We start from the raw sequence: 20,555 nt of genomic DNA, 5'->3' as shown, positions 1-20,555 counted from the left end.
GGTATGATAGGGGGTGCAACTGGCTTGTCCCTCAACGCAGTGACCACCGGATGTGCCTTGAATGGCAACGTTTGCAGAAAACCATGAAGCAAGTTGTGATGGATCAAGCCTGCAGAGTTGTGCATCATATTGTGACATGCGACAGACAAGTGCTACAGTGTTCCAAATCACACAAATCTGCAACACTGGACAAACAATGCAGGTCTGCTGAACAGTGCACTTTACAGCATGTCCCTATTTTTGTGGCCTTTCAGTTTAGAAGCCAGATAATTCTACAGCAGCTTAATATTACCCCTCAAAAATCATTTTGACTGAGATATGGTTTTATTTACTTCAGTTCGGGGGTCTGACACAACTTCATATTTGTCCAGTTTTTAAGGAATGCAGAGCACCAGTGAACCGTCTTAAAGCAAGCATGTGTTTATGGATAAATACAGAGGAGTGATTTATTTTAACTTCTTGTTTAAAATAACATCTTTTTTTTTCTTGGAAATATTCTAGTAGTAAATGCATACTTTGTACCGGCACAGCAATATAAAATCATCCATATAAAAGAGGAAGACACAGGCAGGTGAGTGTGGTGTGCGGAGTATGTCCCTTGGAATATAGGACTCAAGAATGAAGTGCATTAAGAGAGTGCTGGCAATGTGCAACTAACAGAACAATCAAGTCAATGACTGTAGCAGGGAGAGATCTGTGCTGACTCTGCTGGCGCGTTCACAGGGCTGTCGTCCAACAACCGCCTGTGAGTCATGGTAGTGACACGGGGAGGTGGGAAAGTGGGTGTGTGGACTTTCCCCCTCTCTGAATGGCTGAGAGGCGAGTCTTGGGAGATTGTTGGTCCTATAAAGTAACGCTCTGCTGTTTCCTCAGGTCTGCCCTTATAGACGCGCTGAGAGTGCGGAAACGCTGGTCACGGACAGAGAACCAGCCGGGAGAGAAAAAGACGCGAAAGTGTCAAAGTGACACAGTGAGGGAGGGGAACCCTTGGGCAGACCCCTTAAAAGTATAATAGAGCAGGCTAGGTAGCTGGCAGCGTAGGACGGAGATCTGGGTCGCATGGGCATCGGCGACTGGGATATTGCTGCAGAGTGCAGCACCTTTTGTTTGTAGTTTTATTATTGTGTTATTTTTCCCTTGTTATTTTTGCCTTCTGTTTTCATTATTATTTCTTGGAGCACCTGCAAGGCGCCGGTATTGTGTACCATCGCTTAGTATGCCCGTGGTTCTGTTTACCATCGTTGGTAAATCAGACCACGGACCCACAGCGCCATCTGCGGGATAAACTTAAAAACAGCACCCCGAAAATAAAACTGGGCACCTGTGCGGTGTTGCCAAATCCACCTGTCTGTCTCCTGTGTCAGTGAATTACTCACCACCCTTCCACAATGACCTTCTGTGGTTAAGGTGTGTGTGTGTGGGGGGGAGGAGGGGCGGGAGCAGAACCAGCTAAGGAGAGCCTCCCTAGCTATATGGAAGAAAGATGAAACAATAGTATAGGATAATTGAAAGTTTGTAGCGGAACTTCAATGAGTAGTCTATGATTAGGCCTAAATGCAGAAACTGTACAGTTACATTGTCATTGTGTGGAATAACACCTATTATTTAAATAAAAAAAGGGGGGGGGGGGGGGGGGGGGGGGGGTAACAGACCACCACCAAAACCTTTCAAACTATTTTCTTCTCCTTACCTTATATAAAAAAAAAATAAAAAATGACAGATTCCTAGATTACTCCACAAATATATACTTATAGTCTTATATAAACTTTCAGAAAAACAACAGGTTATCCCAGATGAACTGAGAAGCATCTACATGAGGGGAGACACACTTAATAACACATTAGTAAGAGCAAGACTTCCACAACATTTTACAATACAAAATAGAATAAAATACAGGCTCTTTGTCTATATATTGACTTGAAGCTATTCATACAATTCAAGGAATTGATATTTTAACCGGTTCTTAAGAGAGAACTTAACCTCACAGAGGTATCCTCTCTTTTTATGAAAGAAACCTCATATTTGCTCCCTTCTCTGATCTATATGCCTATTTTCTAGAAATTAAAAATGAACTGCAATTCTGAAAGAAGGAACCCCCTATAGGTTAGGCACTGGGCCCTCTTCCCCAGCTACAGATTTGGTGACATTCATTCCTCCCCCTCCATAGCTATAAATTCAAACTCCATCAGTAACATGAGAAACTATTGCCATGACCTATTTCCACTATATACACACGTAAAAGTTTAACACATGGACTGATGCCTTCATATACCCCCAGGTACTGAAACCACCTTTTGGGATACAGCAGGACAGCAAACCATAAACTTGGGAGGAATTTTGTGTGCATAAGCAATTATAATAGCACAGTAAAGTTACAAGTGTTTTATCGGCAGCTGTAAGAGTGTTTCAATTTACCTTGTTTGACTTATTTAATTGTACAGAAAGTGAACAATTTCATGGTTGATAGCTAAATCTGTGTATTGAATAAGTGCTTTTCTAGATGTATGTAAAAACATAAATATAGGAGATAAGTCTCCATCATTATCATAATAAACAACAATCTACTTTAGAACAGTTTTGTGTGTAACAAACTGGACTTCACTGATAAAATAAAATAGTCTTTATATTAAATAACTAATGAGTTCAGGGATGGAAACAAGACTCCTATTGCATAGCAGTCTCATCCACTCCAGGTTTTACTAGAAAAGTAATTAGCTACAGTGTATATATAGTAGGTAGGTAACAAGCTGAAGAATGTCTTAATAATCTCATAATAAAACCAGGAATGAATCAAACAGCTTTGCAATGGGGGTCTTGTTTTTATCCCAGGAGTTTGCAAAGAGGGTCCTAAAAAGCATCATGTCCATACTTTTATTTATGTATCATAATCTTTTTTAAAGGGAATTTGTCATAAAGAAAAAAAATAAAAGTTTGGGTTTGCTAAGTTTTTGGACCAGGAGCAATTTTTACCAAAAGGAATTACAGACTTCTAATGTTTCCAAACTAGGTATAAACAGTGTAATCTGTTTACTGGAGTGCCGGTAACTGCAGCTAAATTGTTTATAGCTAGTTTTCAAACAGTAGACTTTTTAAATTCCATTCCAAAGGACTGGAGCAAACTTGATACAATATCTTGGTCAAAAGCTTAGAAAAATGTAACGCACATTGGAGCCAAGTTCGGAGTACTAAACTCCCCATAGCTGGATTTGAACCCACGTCTCCAGAGGTGAAGAGCATGAGAAGCTAATGAATTAGCCTGCTGTGACACATAAGTACACTTTATTCTAGTTAGTCATTTACAATAATGAAACCTGGCTTACCTTGCCCATACCGGCGTGAGCGTGCCCAAGCTTAACCACTACAGGAAAGGTCGCTGTTGTGAGCTGAAATGAAAGAGAACAGGTTTAAGGTACAAGGGACACACATAAAACAATGACAACTTTCTTATTTTTACAATGAGGTGCACCAAACAGGGTTTAAAATTTACTGACAGGTTAGCGCTGGTCATCCAAACTGTCAGTTTGTACAAGCGCTCAATTCCTTGTGTACCTGAAGGGGTTAATAGGGTGTTTGACAATTTACAGTCACACATTGGAACCACAAGTTAGTGTTGAAAAAAACTGTGCAATCCAGATACAAGCTTTCAAGTTATTTCCCAATGAATTAAAAATTCTGCTGCTTGTCTTGGATTCTCCCAACCTCGCTACTCTCATGCTACCCCTCTGCTTCTTACCCTCCACTGGCTACAAGACCCTTGTTCTTGCCTACCATTCTATGTTCTTCCTCTAGTGGCCGACTGGTCATGCCTTCCCTCCACTCTCCACCTCCTCTGCCCACTCCTTCTACCCCTCTAGCCCCTCTGTGGTTGAACCAGCTAGCAGAGAACTTCCGGAACATTCCATCTCTCACTGCCTTCAGCCGCCTCCTCAAGACCCACCTGTTTAGACAGCACTTGTAGATCTCTTGATCTACCCCTGCTACTATGTACTGGACTTGCCTGACCTAAGCACCATGTTACTATATCTTCAGCTAATGCACTATCCTTGCACTATTGCAGTACTAATATGTAATTTTAGATAAGACTTGTTGTAATCCTAACTTGTTGCATCCTAGTTCATATTGTGTTTTAGTAGTATTATTTGCACTTACTGTAAACTACACTGTATTTAAATATTAAGCCTTCATTGTAACCCTTGTAACTCATTGTAACTGCTCTGTAACATCTGCAAGTCGTCTTGGATAAACAAATAAATAATAATAATAATAATAATAATAATAATAATAATAATAATAATAATAATAATAATAATAATAATAATAATAATAATAATAAGAATGACATCTAGAGCCACTTATTAAAAACAGTGAAATCCATATTAGCTTTAGAAATGTTTTCCTCCAGACTCTGGTAGATCTTTTACAAGTCACTATACACGGCTGTCATATATATTTTCAGGAGACACTTTATTTTCAAAAAGTTTAATCCAGTCTTTTAAAAAGAACATGGTAACAATGAGAAACAAACAAGTGTGCTTCAATTATAATACTCTATTGTTTGGTTCTTGTTTTGTAATATTTACAGGAGGTTTTACTTTTTTTTAAAATAGGACTTAATTAAAAACTATCGTAAATGCTTTGAAAATATCCCCCTTTGTATTTTTCAATAGCATAGCGTGGTGTGGTAACAGTAAATTAAAATTAAGTTTATAAAAAAAAGATAGCGTACTCCACCTGACAGAGCCATAAAATGTAAATTAGTAATAGTCTACTATAAAAGTTTATCACAGTACTTTCACACTTTTCCTATGCTTTTCTCATGGTTATATTACGCATTTATCATACTCTGGTTTGTCATGTTTATTAATATGCTTACAATGTCACAACTTATATTAACTGTATGAACATGTCTTACCAGACATGCCTCCATATATCCTACATGATGATACTCTCAATAACAGGGGATTGGCCAAACCAAGTGTAATCATAATTGATGAAGTGCTTTTCTGAAAATATATCAAAGCATAAGTGTGACATATAAACAAACAGCCAGACATATACCCACAGATTCTGATGCTCATAATAGAATGTACTCTCTAAGTCTGATCATAACTGCATATCAAACGCACTTTTATAAATGGCTTTCTTGTCTTAGTGGGTTTTAATGTAACTTTAAAATTGCTGCTTTTGTAAAATTATTATGTGTATACTCTTATTTTAATCTGATATTTAAACGGTTGTATGTATGACATGCTATACAAAATGTATTGTGGTTTGTTCTTTTTTTCTGCTACGTACTGTACAGTGCTTTGTGAAACTTTTGTAAAAAAAAAAAAAAAAAAAAAACCCTGCTATATAAATGCAATAAAAAATAAAATAAATAAACAAATAAAAATAGATACGACATAATGTACAGACAGACAAGCAGACTGTCTGCATAAACCCTCACTGCTAAGGAATGTCCTTTTTATGTTTAATCATAATTACACATCTCTAGATATGACAGCTAGACAGCCAGACAAACAGACAGTCTACATCTACTCCCAGATTATGTAACTCAATAATTTGTGCTGCTGAGGGTCATCAGCCATTTTCATTACAGTCACCACTGTAGTATCTCAGTCGCCGCGAGCGAGGGAGGGTAATGAAACTAATGTTAAACTGGAAACAAGCAAGCAAGGAATGTAATTCAAGGACTCAAGGGCGTCTCTAAGCTGGTCTTTAACATTGAACTCTGACCTTGAAGAATCTGGCTCGGTACAGCTCGAGATTACTGTCCATTTCTCTCCCACATTACTGAAATATCACACTGTCTCTAGCAGGTTCAAGGGTGACAAGCCCTGTTGGATTCAAGGTCCCCGGCACAGACCTGATGACTGATCAAACAGACCCCATGAATATTCTCTTTGTGCCTCATGAGATTCCAGTTTCCAGATCACTTCATAAACCTGGCTCTGGGTTTCACAGCTCTGCAATAAAGTAGGGCAATTGGCTGAAACTTCCATATCAGGTAGGAAATGAGGTGAGATGTTAATAATTGGAGCAGCAGGGGCTGGGTGGCAGAGTGCCATTGGCCTGGGTGCCAGCTGTTCAGCAGGCTGGTTGTGACAGACAGTCTTAGACAGCGTGGCGGCAGACACAGAGGTCACTACCCTGGTAACACAGGGGTTCACAGGCAGGTCTGGACATTTCCAAACACACCTAGAGACTTACACACACACACACACACACACACACACACATACATATGTATGCGCACACATACCTACACAGACACACACATATACACACACATACCCCTACACAATTGCACCCATATACATGTATATGGAAGGCCATCCAGGTGAAAAACTTGTTATTTAGTAGACATTCTAATTTGTGTGTTGTAATTCTAATTATTGCACGTACTAATTTGGCTAATCAGATCACTGAAAATGAAATGAGAACCATTTTAAAGAAAATAGAAAGTGTAATAAATTAGTCAATTAAAAGTCACCTTATATCTGCCATTCCCACCCAATTCATGGGGGTATATGGACTTGGCATTGGGTAAAGTCTAATGAAAGATGGATAGACCCGGACCGTGTCACAGTCAACATTGTCTGTCTCAAGATCTATATTAAGAACATAAGAACATAAGAAAGTTTACAAACGAGAGGAGGCCATTCGGCCCATCTTGCTCGTTTGGTTGTTAGTAGCGTATTTGAAAAGTAGAAGAAAATCTCTCACCGCCATGATTTACAATCAAAAAGATGTTACCTTGAAGGTGATTGGCTATTCTTATAACTACGCTGCATGACTGTAAAATGACTAGCCCCTATGTAGAAAATGTGTAGTTCATTTATATTAATTTAGAACACGTAGAATTTTATGCATTCTAATTGGTCGAAATCAATACGCGTTTTAAATAACATGTTTTTGACCCAGGTACCCATCCATATACCCAATGTACACACATTCACCCACACACATATATACACACATATACACGCACATACAAACACATACATACATACACAGGCACACAACATACTATCAGCAATGGCACTAAGGCTCCCGTTGCATAGCAGTTTGATCCATTCCTGGTTTTATTGTAAGTTTAATAAGACACACCTGAGTTTTTTACCTATAAAAAGTTTATACTAAAACCTGGAATGGGTGAAACTGTTATGCAATATGAGTTTTATTTCCATCCCTGTACTGTACCTTACTGGTGTAAAAGTATATGTGACATACAAGACTGGCATAAAGTCATTTGTGGTATATCCACACAAGCCATGGTCTATCTAGCTGAACTTGGGTTCCAACACAAAACTAGACGCAATAACATAAGGAGCACTGTGAATTCTGGAAACTTTTCAAACCTAGCCAAAAAACCCTGGAAGAATCGAAAAACACATCTGAAACCAACATACAAGAGGAAGGACAGGATCTGCTTCCAGATCTAAATGGACCAACCCTGTCCTCTCCCTGCTCAAACACTTTGCTCACACTGCCAGTATTTGTTTGTCCGTTCGTCTGTTTGTTTGTTTTAAAAGATTTGCCAAACTGAGGCAGCAGAGCACAACACAAGCTGTTAGGATGCACAAACTGGCACCAATTATGAAGATAAACACAGACAGATGGCGTTGAGGAAATGCATTGGCTACAGTTTAGGTAAAAAGACAAAGCCAGCAGACAACTTAATGCTAATAATAACTCAAACAGGCCCTAGAGACTAAGGACATGTTTGTTGACACTTCAATATAAAATTATGGTTTCAGTGTACAACTGGTCAATGAATGCCCATGACTCACTTTGAGACATTTGCATATAAAAGTTAAGATTTTCTGCTTTCTTAAACAAAAGCATTTCAATTGACTGCGCTGGAGATTTCATAGGGTACTGAAGTGAGAATCTAATTATCTCTCACGAAGACAGCAAGCTTACTGCAGGCCACCATAACACACACACAAAAAAAAAAAAACTAAAATAAATAAATGGTTTTTAATAACACAGACAATGTCTTGTTTGAGTTTGTTTATCTTCAGCAATAGGGAGGAGATGGTAACCAAGGGATTCGGGACATTTTCCATTGTCTTCTGTCTAATATCGGAGGTGGGATCTTTCCAGACTGGTTGTATGTGGCAAAAGGAATGGCCCAGAAAACAAAAGAAAGGATCTATTGCTCAACGATATGAAATGCTTTTCTGTGCTACATCACCACCCCACCTATTGAAGTTCCCAAGACAGGAAAGTGGACTGCAGACACAGGAATAACCCACCAAGACTTCCTCCTCTTTTGATCTTCCAGACCACGATTCCAATCAGCACTCCCAAACAAACATTTCATATCGGATGCTCCAAGCGGCGGAGAATGTACTGAGAAACAAAAAACAAAACGAGGAGGAAGTAAATACAATTCTAGCCAAAAGCTGTTGGCACTGCCTCCACTCCTCCCCCTCCGTGCAAGAAAGCCTCTTTCGTAGAACAGCTCAGCTTCCTACTCATCAAAAGCTGGGCACAGACTGAGAACAGTGGGTACTGCCCTCCTTCATACCCTCATGCTGGGTATTACATGTATGGGCTTCCTTCATACCCTCATGCTGGGTATTTGTACTGCCCTCCTTCATATTATTACACAGCAAGATTTATTTTTTGGAAACGTGTGCTTCACTATGTGGTATTTGATCTGACAAAAGTACATTCAAAATAGTTCCAGTAAATCTTGAACTTGAGAGCAGATGTCAATAAGTTACTGGCCCCTGGAGGACAAAGGCCATCCCTGCAGGCGTCCACTTGAGCTGACCAGGAGCCTGGCCGGTAGGGTCTGCTGTAGCGCGAGGAGTTTTGCCTCCTTAATTCACAGCAAATGCAACACTCCCTCCAGAATCCCCAGTGAAGACCGACAAAATATGGTTTATCTTGGTGGCAGTAAAAAAAAACTTTTGCTAAAACACATGACTACTAAATTGACAGTCCATTACATTCCAAACAAATACAAAAAAACAGCAGCAGAGCCAACAGGCGGGCAGGGTGTGCGGCTGCACCCCCTAGCTCTGAAAATGAAGGTTGGTGGGCCCCTCTTGACTGCCCGAACACACACTTAGAAAAATACACCTCCACACACACATGCTTGAATACTGTAGCCGTCACATGCTTAACTCTATAACTGGCATGGGCGTTAAGGAACCTCACACTTTGGCCTGCCTGATGGAGGTGGCTGGGTCTGAGACGTCCAATCTGGACGCCAACAAGGACAGCTCGTCTGGGCTAGGGGGTCTAGGTAGAGAGGATGGGGAATGAGAGGGCTGGGGCTGCCCGGTGGTAGAGGGCAGCCTGCCCTGAGATTTCAATAGGGTCTTACAGTCTCTGCCAGCTCCACGAAGCACCTCTCGGCCAAGCTTGGGCACCTTCAAGGCGACTGTGACGGTGAACGTCTGCACCTGCATGGAGAAGGGGAGCGGTGCCTGAGCGGCGACCACCTGTCCCATGGGGAAGGGGAGTGGTGCCTGTGCAGTGACCGCCTGTCCCCTGGTGAGCATCCCCTTGAGAGGTACTTCCTCCTCACAGCAGGGCCCTGATAGGGCAGCTTTTTTTTTTATATATGCTCAGTGATTGACAGTCAGAGAGGCTCTTCTCATTTGGTAATAGTTGTCATTCGAATTGAAAGGAAACTAGCTGTTTTGTGAAAGTTCTACTGTGTGAAATAATTTTGGAGTTGTATATACAGAAAAGTCAAAAGTAAAAATGAAATAAAGTCAAGTTCAGAGGAAATCGTTGTAAAATCATCCACTTCTCTTTGGCTAGCTTTTAAAAAAAATAGTGTAATTTTATTATGTATCAGAAATAAAATAAATCGCACTGCAGCTACTCCACCCTCAAAACAAAACATAAATATTAGTAGTAAAATGCAACTACATAAACCCTGGTATTAGTGTATATATAACAGCATTTCATTATTATTTTCTTCTATTTTTTTTCTCACTAAAATAAAAAAAAAATACATTTGTACATTTTTAGTTAACAACTCACATTTTATTATTTGTTTGCCAATCAAATTTAATAGTGAATCTTTTTTTTTTTTAATTATATGAAGCCTTCTGATATAATATTACCATTAATGTGTTCCTACTACCCTGATGTTCATGAAAATGTCTGCATTGCAGGGTGTCTGACATCAAGTCAAAGAGAGTTTGAATACCGTGGACCCCAGGAGACCTATTGTTTTTTAACTTGTCCCGGTAGGCGGGTTCAGTCTAAAGTCTATCTGAAATCTGAGGAAAACCATTTATTTTCAATATCCTTGTATTTTTCATCAATAAACCCATCAATGTTTACATAAATGATATTCCTAAACAATCCGTTGAATTCTTTGTACCACAATAGAGTCTCTACAGTTTTTGAAAATGTAGCAGTTATTATTTTAACATTGTTATGGTCTTGAAAGTCAACTTTCTGCACATCAGCATTCCACTGTAGAGTAATCCAGCACTTCTGCTACATCCGCTTCAAAATACGATCACGCCACAAGTAAATTATAACACAACTATTTTAACAACAGGCCCCTAGAGTAAGACTCTCCCCCCCGGCATGAAAAGCTAGTTCCGCCCCTGCAAAAAACAATTATGTTAAAGCAAACAGCCTTCCCCAGATCTATACTGGAAGTTAGGAACAAGCATATGCAATACTGACACTGGTCACAGCACTTTCACATACTACAGTTACCTTTTCAATCACTACTTTGGAATTATTCATAATTATTCATACTTTTATTAGTAAATGATTGGACACTGGGGAGTTCATTTAGTAGTTAAGTGAACTCACTCCTCAATTGTACCTAGAATGAATGCAAATAGTAGAGAGTCCAGGGATGGAAATAAGACTCCCATTGCACAGGACACCTGAGCTTGTTGCCTATACACTGGTGCTAATCAAGCTCGTAGTAAAACCTGGAATGGGTGAAACTGCTATGCAATAGCAGTCTAGCCCAAGTGAGATGCTCCTAGTTTCACTCTCCAGACCAAACGGTGCTGCCACAGTTTTCATTACGGGAGGAAAACAAAGGTGGTTTCAAGACAGTAGAAGTCAGACTACACAGACTCGAATCAGACTATACAAACAGCAGCTCCAAAAAGCCAAGTTATTTATGTGAAAAAGTATACTTTAAAACATTCAGAGTGATGTCTGAACTATTAGGAAAGGAATGTTAGGTATATCCAACATCTGGAGCTGGGTGCTAGAAGCTGTAAACACCAATTACCTTGGCTGACTCTGTTAAACACGCCATGGAAAAGAGCAATTATATACCATCCACAGCAACCCACTTCAGAAGCTCTTCCAGGAAAGTGCACCGATTCTCAGCCAGTGTTGCAGTTACACTGCACCGCGGCTGTGTTCTCCAGGGATACTGTGTTACTACAGCCACATGGGCAACGCATGCCAGGGGCTGTCGAACACCTTCTCAGCATCCTCTCTTCTGGGAATTACCAATGCATCTTTACATCAAGCTTAATGAGAACTTGCTCACTTGCTCGAAGGCAGGTCTAAAGGTTGCCCCAGCTTCAGTGTCATTATTAAACTCCAGCACATGTATAGAACCTTTAATCCCCCCCCAAAAACCACCCCTTATAGAATTATTTAAGTAGCTGTTAAAAACAGACTCCGTTTTCAATAAAATGCACCAGAATTATTTCCTTTTGTATTCGATATATCAACAGTTTTGTAAATGTATATATAGATGTATTAATGGTCTTGCTATATTCTGTTTTTCTGAAAACTAATAAATCAACAAACAGTGTTTTTCAATAGCACTCCCTTGACAGTCCTGCTTGGTTTTTTACTTTTAACAGACATCTGATGGAAACAAAGAAAGGACTCTGCATGACTAATTTCAAGACTGAGGATGGATGCATACTAAACAAAGCACTCCATGAACAGCCATATTTTTAATGTAACAATTACATCAAAAAGAGAGTATGTTTAAATATAAATAATATAGCTGAACTCAGATCAGACTCTGCATTTACCCTTGTAAAAGTTTATCACGGTACTTTTGCATGATAGTTGTGCAGTTTTCCCATGCTTTTTTCCCCATGATTATACTATACATTTACCACAGTTTACTCTGTTTGTCATGTTTATTAATATGTTTATCATACCTCCCTATTGTTTACAATCCTAGCCTGTGCTTTAGCGTGGTTTCACTGTGGTTTATTACACTTTGCTATGCTTTTGCTATGGTAAACTTGTATAAAGGTAACATGAAAAGTAGACCATCTATTAACTGTATGAACATGTTTTACAAACAGACATGCCTCCATATATCCTACATGCTGATACTCTCAATAACAGGGGAATGGCCAAACCGAGTGTCATCATAATTGATGAAGTGCCTCTCTGGATATATTTAAGTGTTTGTGGTAGATTTTGGAACAGTGCCATTATGATCATTGGATTTGAATCCAAGGTACTGTGAACTCCCCCAAAATATTCAGTCAGGAGCACTGCATACAAAATAGTTATTCAATGCTAGATCTACCAATGATGGTAGACGTGGGGATGATGATTTTCCAAGCTGAAGTGTGAGATTGAAATAGATTACAGGATGACACAGAGGGGATTATGGGAATCAGGCCAGGTTCTCAGTTAAAACACCCACCATGTCTTACACATCAGGGCTATAACATTACCAGCTGCACGCCCAGACCATGATCAGCACCAGTGTTCGAAAACCGTATATTACCTTCGGTCAGGTAGACCTTGATCATGCTCTGTGAAACCAGCTGGACATCAGTTCTATACTCCAGTACTATAAACCTTAGTGAGGAGAGGGCTATATCACCATAGTGAGCCCTTTGTTTATGCACTATCTCCATCCTCATATGTATACAACATTGTTTCAAACCTCATTCCACTCTATTTTTATTGTACTGCACTGTAAATGTTAGCATGCTGGACTAATGCAGCAGAGTTAAAGAGCAGTGATATCTGGATAGTCGCCACTGTTTAAATCATTACAATGTCACCCTTTTTATGGAGAAGACAAGAGTGAAATGATGATTCTATTCCGTTTGCACACTAAGAAGCAGTTTTGAACAGCAGAACCATTTATATTAGGAAAAGCCACATAAATACTAGAGCAGCACGAACCGATTATCCGGATCAAGCTCTCCACAGGCGAGGGTCGTTGGTGCTGATCAGGCTAATTTACCAGTCAAAGAGTAACAAGTGAAGAAACAGCTGCCTGAGTTTGTGTGGGTTGCTGTTCTCACAGTCTGAGAAAAGCAGCACTCATCACACATCCAAGCAGCTGTTCTCTACTTGGAATGGTAAATCAGCCCAATCAGCAGCAGTGACCCTCACCTGATTGTCAGCCCCTGATTTCTGGGGAGAGCTCAGTCCCAGTAATTGGTTTGTAAAGTACTTATAAATACACCATCCTCCAATAAGTATAGGGGCAGTTGTAAATACACTGTTACTGGCAGGAAAGAGAGCCAGGAAAGAGACCCAGGAAAGTGCAGTTAAAGAGCAGGCGTGCAAGTTTATTAAACAAACAAACAAAAAAAGACTAAACACCATCATATACACAGATATTGATGCATGTAATTGTTACAGTGTTTAGCAATAGTCATGTAAACACTAATGGGGACAAGTATCAAGCATTTACGATAGCATTAAGGCCACAGTGCCGAGTTCACATGTATGACACTTTTGGCAAGTTAAGGCCACGTTAGCACTGCCAAAATGCACTCAGTCGTACAATGCGCTCCTCCTCTCAATAGCCACGCATTTTAAGGCGTGTCGAGCCTTAATTGTATGCATGGGCAAATTGTAGGTGGGGCTCATTTGGAAATGAAGTAGGTGATATTAAAATGAGATTTATGAAGTGGCAGAACAGCAGAACCGGCCCTAAAAGGGTCCAAATTTTAAATTGGTCTTATTTGGGTGCAAAGAAAAAGTGAGAAAGCAGTTGACAGGAAACAGCATTATACCAGCAGCCACAGGGGGACAGAAAATTCACAGTATTTTTAAAAGAAATCCATGAATGACAATAAAAATAAAATTAAAAAACCAACAAATTTCACGGAATGTCATGAAAACTGTTATTTTTTATATATATATATATATATATATATATATATATATATATATATATATATATATATATATATATATATACACACACACACACACACACACACACACACACACACAGTGCCTTGCAAAAGTATTCAGACCCCTGACCAATTTTCTCATATTACCGAATTACAAATGGTACATTTAAATTTTGCTCCGTTTGATATTTTATTTTTAAACACTGAAACTCAGAATCAATTATTGTAAGGTGACATTGGTTTTATGTTGGGAAATATTTTTAAGAACAATAAAAAACTGAAATATCTTGCTTGCATAAGTATTCAACCCCTGTGCTGTGGAAGCTCCCTGTTTGCACCGATGAAAGAAATTGCCCTAACGAGGACACAATTACCTTACCATTGGCCTCCACCTGTGAACCATTAAAGTTGCTGTCACATTTTCTGGATAAAAACCCCACTGTTGAAGGATCATTGGTAAGGCTGTGAAAATGAAGACCAAAGAGCATGCTACAGAAGTTAGAGATAAAGTAATACAAATGCATAGGGAAAGGGTACAAAATAATATCCAAGTGTTTGGATATCCCAGTGAGCACAGTTGGATCAATAATCAAGAAGTGGAAGCTGCATCACACCACCCAGGCACTGCCAAGAAAAGGCTGTCCCTCAAAACTCAGCGCTCAAACAAGAAGGAGACTTGTGAGAGAAGCCACAGAGAGGCCAACAATCAGTTTGAAGGATCTACAGAGTTCAGTGGCTGGGAGTGGAGTGCACCAGTCAACCATATCAAGAGCTCTGCATAACACTGGCCTGAATGGGAGGGTGGCAAGAAAGAAGCTGTTACTCAAAAAGTACCATCTGAAAGCACGTCTGGAGTTTGCCAGATGTGGTCAGATGAGACCAAGATAGAGCTTTTTGCCCATGCCTCAAGACACACCATCCCTACAGTGAAGTATGGTGGTGGCAGAATCATGCTGTGGGGATGCTTCTCATCAGCAGGGACTGGGCATCTTGTTATAATTGAAGGAAGAATGGGTGGAGCAAAATATAAGAAAATACTGCAAGAGAATCTGCTTCAGTCCACTAAAAAACTGAAGCTTGGGAGGAAATTCACCTTTCAGCAGGACAATGATCCCAAGCACAAGGCCAAAGCAACATTGTAGTGACTCGAGAACAAAAAGGTGAATGTCCTACAGTGGCCCAGTCAAAGTCCTGATCTCAATCCCATTGAAAATCTGTGGCACTATTTGAAAATTGCGGTCCACAAGCGTTGTCCAACCAACCTGAACAACCTGGAGCAAATCTGCCAAGAAGAATGGGCCAAAATCACTCCGACACTGTGTGCAAAGCTGGTACATACTTACCCCGAAAGACTTAAAGCTGTTATTGCAGCGAAAGGTGGCGCTACCAAATATTAATGTGTGGAGGTTGAATACTTATGCAAGCAAGATAGTTCAGTTTTTTATTTTTCTTTAAAATCTTTAAACCAATGTCACCTTACAATAATTGATTTTGAGTTTAAGTGTTTTAAAATAAAATATCGAACAGAATGAAATTTCAATGTACCATTTGTAATTCAGTAATATGAGAGAATTGGTCAGGGGTCTGAATACTTTTGCAAGGCACTGCGTGCATATCTATATATATATAATATATATATATATATATATATAATATATATATATATATATATATATATATATATATATATATAATGCATGTAAAATGCTTTTTTGGGTTTCCGTTCGCTCAGTTTATTTTACTTGAGTTTGTAATTAATTTAGAACAATTTGTAGATTTTATTTTTCACTTTGACATTATGGACTTTTTTTGTGTTGATCAGTGGGAGAAACTCCTAATTAAATCTATTATGATTCCATGATGTAACACAATAAAATGTGGAAAAGTCCAAGGGGGTGAATACTTTTGAGAGCCACTGTAAGCAGCTCACTTGCTCTTTGTATTTACCTTTAGCATAGTTTTTACAGCAAAGGTATTCTCAAACAGCTGCTTTAATACTATAACAAGGGCATAACACAGTTCAGGGTAAGTAGTTTTATACAGAACTGTAAACCCACAAGAGATATATAACAGAACAGACCAGACACAGCAAAAAAAAAAAAAAAAAAAAAAAAAAAAAAAAAAAAAAGCTGCATTATCATTAAGGTGGAATACACCACTATTAACCATAAAATCACCCTTCAGCCACTACTTTCTGCCATCTTGGAATCCACAGCAACAACTAACCTGCTCCCTTGCAATATTTATAGTTAAGGATAAACACGCTCATTAACATTTACACATGAAATGTGGGTTTCCATGCAAAACTGTCAATGGATTTTCCTGTGTGTTTTGTCATTTACACAAGTAAATGAGATTTACCCTATCCCTCTTTGGCCATTTTTTTCGGCCACAAACCTGATTTACACAAGTAATTCTCCCAAACGTGCACACGCATCGCCATTCATGTGTAAATTGACCTGCATGGAAACCCCATGATTGAGAGTTCAAAAACATCACCCAAAAACCAAGGCTGAAACATTTTAACACTTAGCCTAGCTAATGAGTCAACTCTTTAAAAATGTACACTGTAACTTGATTCACTATTGAAACACTCTTTAAAAATGTAACAAAATAGTGCTGGAAACAAGATGGTTAAAATGGTCTGTGTTGGCTGCAAAAAAAAGTAATAAGCAGACAAAATAGATTTTTAAAAAACAACCTTGGATGACAAATTCAGCAAGCTTTCCTTTAAAACGTGTGCTGACACATCAATTAAAATGATTGTGTAATTTACAGCCTATTTTGTTGCCTCTAATCCCAAAATATTAAACACGGTAAAAACGTGAACTGCAAACCTGAAATGACAAAACCAAAGCTTTTGTGTTTTTTTTTTTTTTTTTATTCGCATGGTCAGACATCTGGAACCTTTGCACTCCAAACCGAGGTTGGGGTGAAATAATGCCATATTACTGCTATGTTTACAAAGGGAAACTGTTCTGTGTTCAGTGTATTTGTACAATAAAATGCCAAAACAATCTAAAGCAGTTATGTACCAACCATAATTTGATGAAGGTAAACAAGCCTTCATTTCACCGTTTTCCAAAGGACAAACTTCGAAAGTTTTAAAGAAGCTCAGAAAACAGAGGTCCAAATGGCAGCCATTCGCAGAATCCAGGATTTTCATAATAAAAGTAATAACTTATATAGACCTAGGATACATACCTATTGCCACCATCACTATAATTCATTACCTAGGAAACAGAGGACGACTCATTCTTTTGCTAGTATGAAACTAGACTAGGTATTATTAAACAGGCCTTTCAGCACAAGTTTACATAAATGAATAAAGGAAAGTTTCTAAAATTTAAGTAGGCATACTGTCCACATTTGAGACAGGACAGGTTTTTAATATAGCCCTAAAACTGAAATAATTGTATAAGTAAATTGAGCCAGATTTGTACATTGTATCCTACAGACTGATACCTCTGATATGGTAGGACTATTGACAGATTTTCCACAGGGGGGGGAGCAGTGTTGTCAGATTGGAGGGGTTCACGTGCAATTGGGCTTGTATTTTTTTGTATTGTGCGTAAAAAAATGGCTTTGGGCGTGTGCCTAATTGTTGGGCTAGTTTTGGGCATTTGTGCGAGTATTACATTTGGATGTATTTTGAATAGTTTTAAAGTACTAATGATATTTTTAAGCAAATTATTAAGCTGTGTGATACACAACCCATAGGACATTTATCAAGATCGACTGACGCAGCGCTAAACTGGCCCGAAGTTGTTTCGATATATATATATATATATATATATATATATATATATATATATATATATATATATGCGTTTCAGGGTAAACAATACAAAAATGACCCATTATATTGTACTCATGCAAATATTTATTTAACTCTTTACACTTAGCCCGGTGGGAAGGAGCACATTACTCAGGCATCTATATGGCTTGTTTAAAAGTACAGACTAGGGGTTTTCCAATGACATATTCACTGTATGTATGCTGTACTCCTAGCCGGAACTACGATTGTCTGAAGTTAAGCCCCTCATTTTGTGACAGAGTTCACAGCTTAGGTTTTGTTTTGAGTCCATTGCTCTTGTCAGACATTGTTAAGGGCAAATACACTAAAAAAAACAAACAAAAAAATCTGTTACATGCAGAAAAAACAATAAAATAAAAAAACCTCTAGACCGAGTCAAGGTGACCACGACAAGTACTGTAGTTCGGACACTGAGCATGCACACATGATGCATGGCTCGTGTCTTGCCGTGTCCTAAATGCTGTATCGATATCGTAAAGTTGAAGCAGGGTTATAATGCAAAAGAGTCTTAAGTGCTGTAAGTCTTAAGTCGAAGCGTCGTAAGTCGAGGATCACCTGTGTGTGTGTGTGTGTGTGTGTGTGTGTATATATATATATACTGAGTGTACAAAACATTAGGAACACCTTCCTAATATTGAGTTGCACCCCCTTTTACCCTCAGAACAGCCTCAATTCGTCGGGGCATGGACTCTACAAGGTGTTGAAAGCGTGGAGTGGATCTCTACTCCAAATAGCTTGTTCCATCTCATCCCACAGATGCTCAATTGGATTGAGATCTGGTGACTGGGCAGGCCACTGCATTAAGCTGAATTCACCGTCATGTTCTTGGAACCATTCCTGGACAATCCTAGCCTTGTGGCATGGGGCATTATCCTGCTGAAAAAATCCATTAGCAGATGGATACACTGCTGCCATGAAGGGATGCACCTGATTGGCAATGATGTTCAGATATCCTGTGGCATTCAAACATTGTTCCACTTTTATCAAGGGTCCCAATGTGTGCCATGAAAACACACCCCACACCATCACACCATCACCACCAGCCTGCAATGTTGATAGGCGGCATGATGGATGCATGTACTCATGTAATTTTCTCCATACCCTAGTCCCCCCATCAGCGTGAAACAGCAGGAACTGGGATTCATCAGACCAGGCAATGTTTTTCCGATCCTCCAGTGTCCAGTGTTTTCGTTCCTTAGCCCATTGCAACCGCAGTTTCTTGTGTTTTGCTGAAAGAAGTGGAACTCTGTTAGGTCGTTGGCTGCCATACCCTATTTGTGTCGAGGTACGACAAGTTGTGCATTCTTTTATGGGTCTTTCGGCACCAATGTTGTACTGGACTGTCAGTTGACTAACTGTAGCCCGTCTGTTGTTCTGCACAGTTCGTGTCAGCCTCCTTTGGCCTCTTTCATCAATTTGCCATTTTCGACCACTGGCCTGCCATTGGCTGGATGTCCTTTGGGTGGTGGACCATCCTTGAAATACACGGGAAACTGCTGAGCGTGAAAAACCCAGCAGCGCTGCAGTTCTTGACACACTCAAACTGACGCACCATACCCCGTTCAAAGGCACTCTTTTGTCTTGCCCATTTACCCTCCGAATGGCACACATACACAATCTATGTCTCAATTGCGTCAAGGCTTAAAAATCCTTCTTTAACCTGTCTCCCCTTCATCTACACTGACTAAAGTTGATTTAACAGGTTTCATCAATAAGGGATCATAGGTTTCACCTGGATTCACCTCGTCAGTCTATTTCATGGAAAAAGCAGGTGTTCCTAATGTTTTGTACACTCAGTGTGTGTGTGTGTGTATATATATATATATATAATTCTCCTGCTATTGTATATATTAGCTGCTGGACTATCTGGTAAACTAACAAAACCACTTACCCATTAACCTCAGTGAATGCTATATTATGCACCTGCTAATGCTGTTGTACTTTACTGCCTAGGACTGAACCATGTTCATAGCGCTGTATTGGGGCATAACCATAGAACTGTATAAGAACAATATAGGCTATGTAACAACCATAGACAGAGATAGACACACTAATGATGTTTCTCACATTTTTATATGGCAGCTCCACAATCAAGAGAATATATATATTTCCCTCCATAATAAATTATAAACTGTAACGCCAAACACATTGAATATAAAAGCTTTTTTTTTTTTTTTTAATGAAATTCTCAAGTCTGCAAAACATAAAAGAACCTAATTTTGGTTTGAAACTGGAAAATGAATGGTTACCATGTACAGGCATGATGGAAAATATTGTAAAGTGACTGCATCTGTGTTTATTACCTTCTTTTTTTAATCTTCTGTGCAAGCTCCATGGCCGAAGATGTACTTAAGAAAAATAAAACCGTGCTCAGTTCTTTTCAGTGCTGTGAAAGAGCGGGCTGGAAATGTCCACTCCCCACCAGCAACTACCCTGCTCCACTCACCCGCTCCTCTCCTCTGCTCCACTCCATATACAATTGGCTCGCTCCGCTCCACTCGCACTCTTTGTCCCCAATGCAGGGTCGGATTAACCAATATGCCAATAACACCATTCGCCATAATATGTGTAGTGTCCCCTCAAGATACTCACTCACTCACTCACTCACTCACTCACTCACTCACTCACTCACTCACTCACTCACT

At 39.3% G+C, this 20,555-nt stretch overlaps 1 protein-coding gene across 2 annotated transcripts in view; it reads right to left on the bottom strand.

Moving 5' to 3' along the window:
- The window catches only part of LOC121318578 (synapsin-3-like), a 250,791-nt gene that overhangs the window by 58,027 nt on the left and 172,209 nt on the right, over positions 1-20,555 (bottom strand). For both annotated transcript variants that reach the window (XM_041255406.1, XM_041255407.1), the window contains exon 7: positions 3,321-3,383. In XM_041255406.1, the coding sequence (XP_041111340.1) occupies positions 3,321-3,383 (63 nt within the window). The remainder of the gene's footprint in view (positions 1-3,320; positions 3,384-20,555) is intronic.

Source organism: Polyodon spathula, chromosome 7 (assembly GCF_017654505.1).
Source record: "Polyodon spathula isolate WHYD16114869_AA chromosome 7, ASM1765450v1, whole genome shotgun sequence".
NCBI classification, from domain to species: domain Eukaryota; kingdom Metazoa; phylum Chordata; class Actinopteri; order Acipenseriformes; family Polyodontidae; genus Polyodon; species Polyodon spathula.
This window is presented reverse-complemented; position numbering and strand designations above follow the sequence as displayed.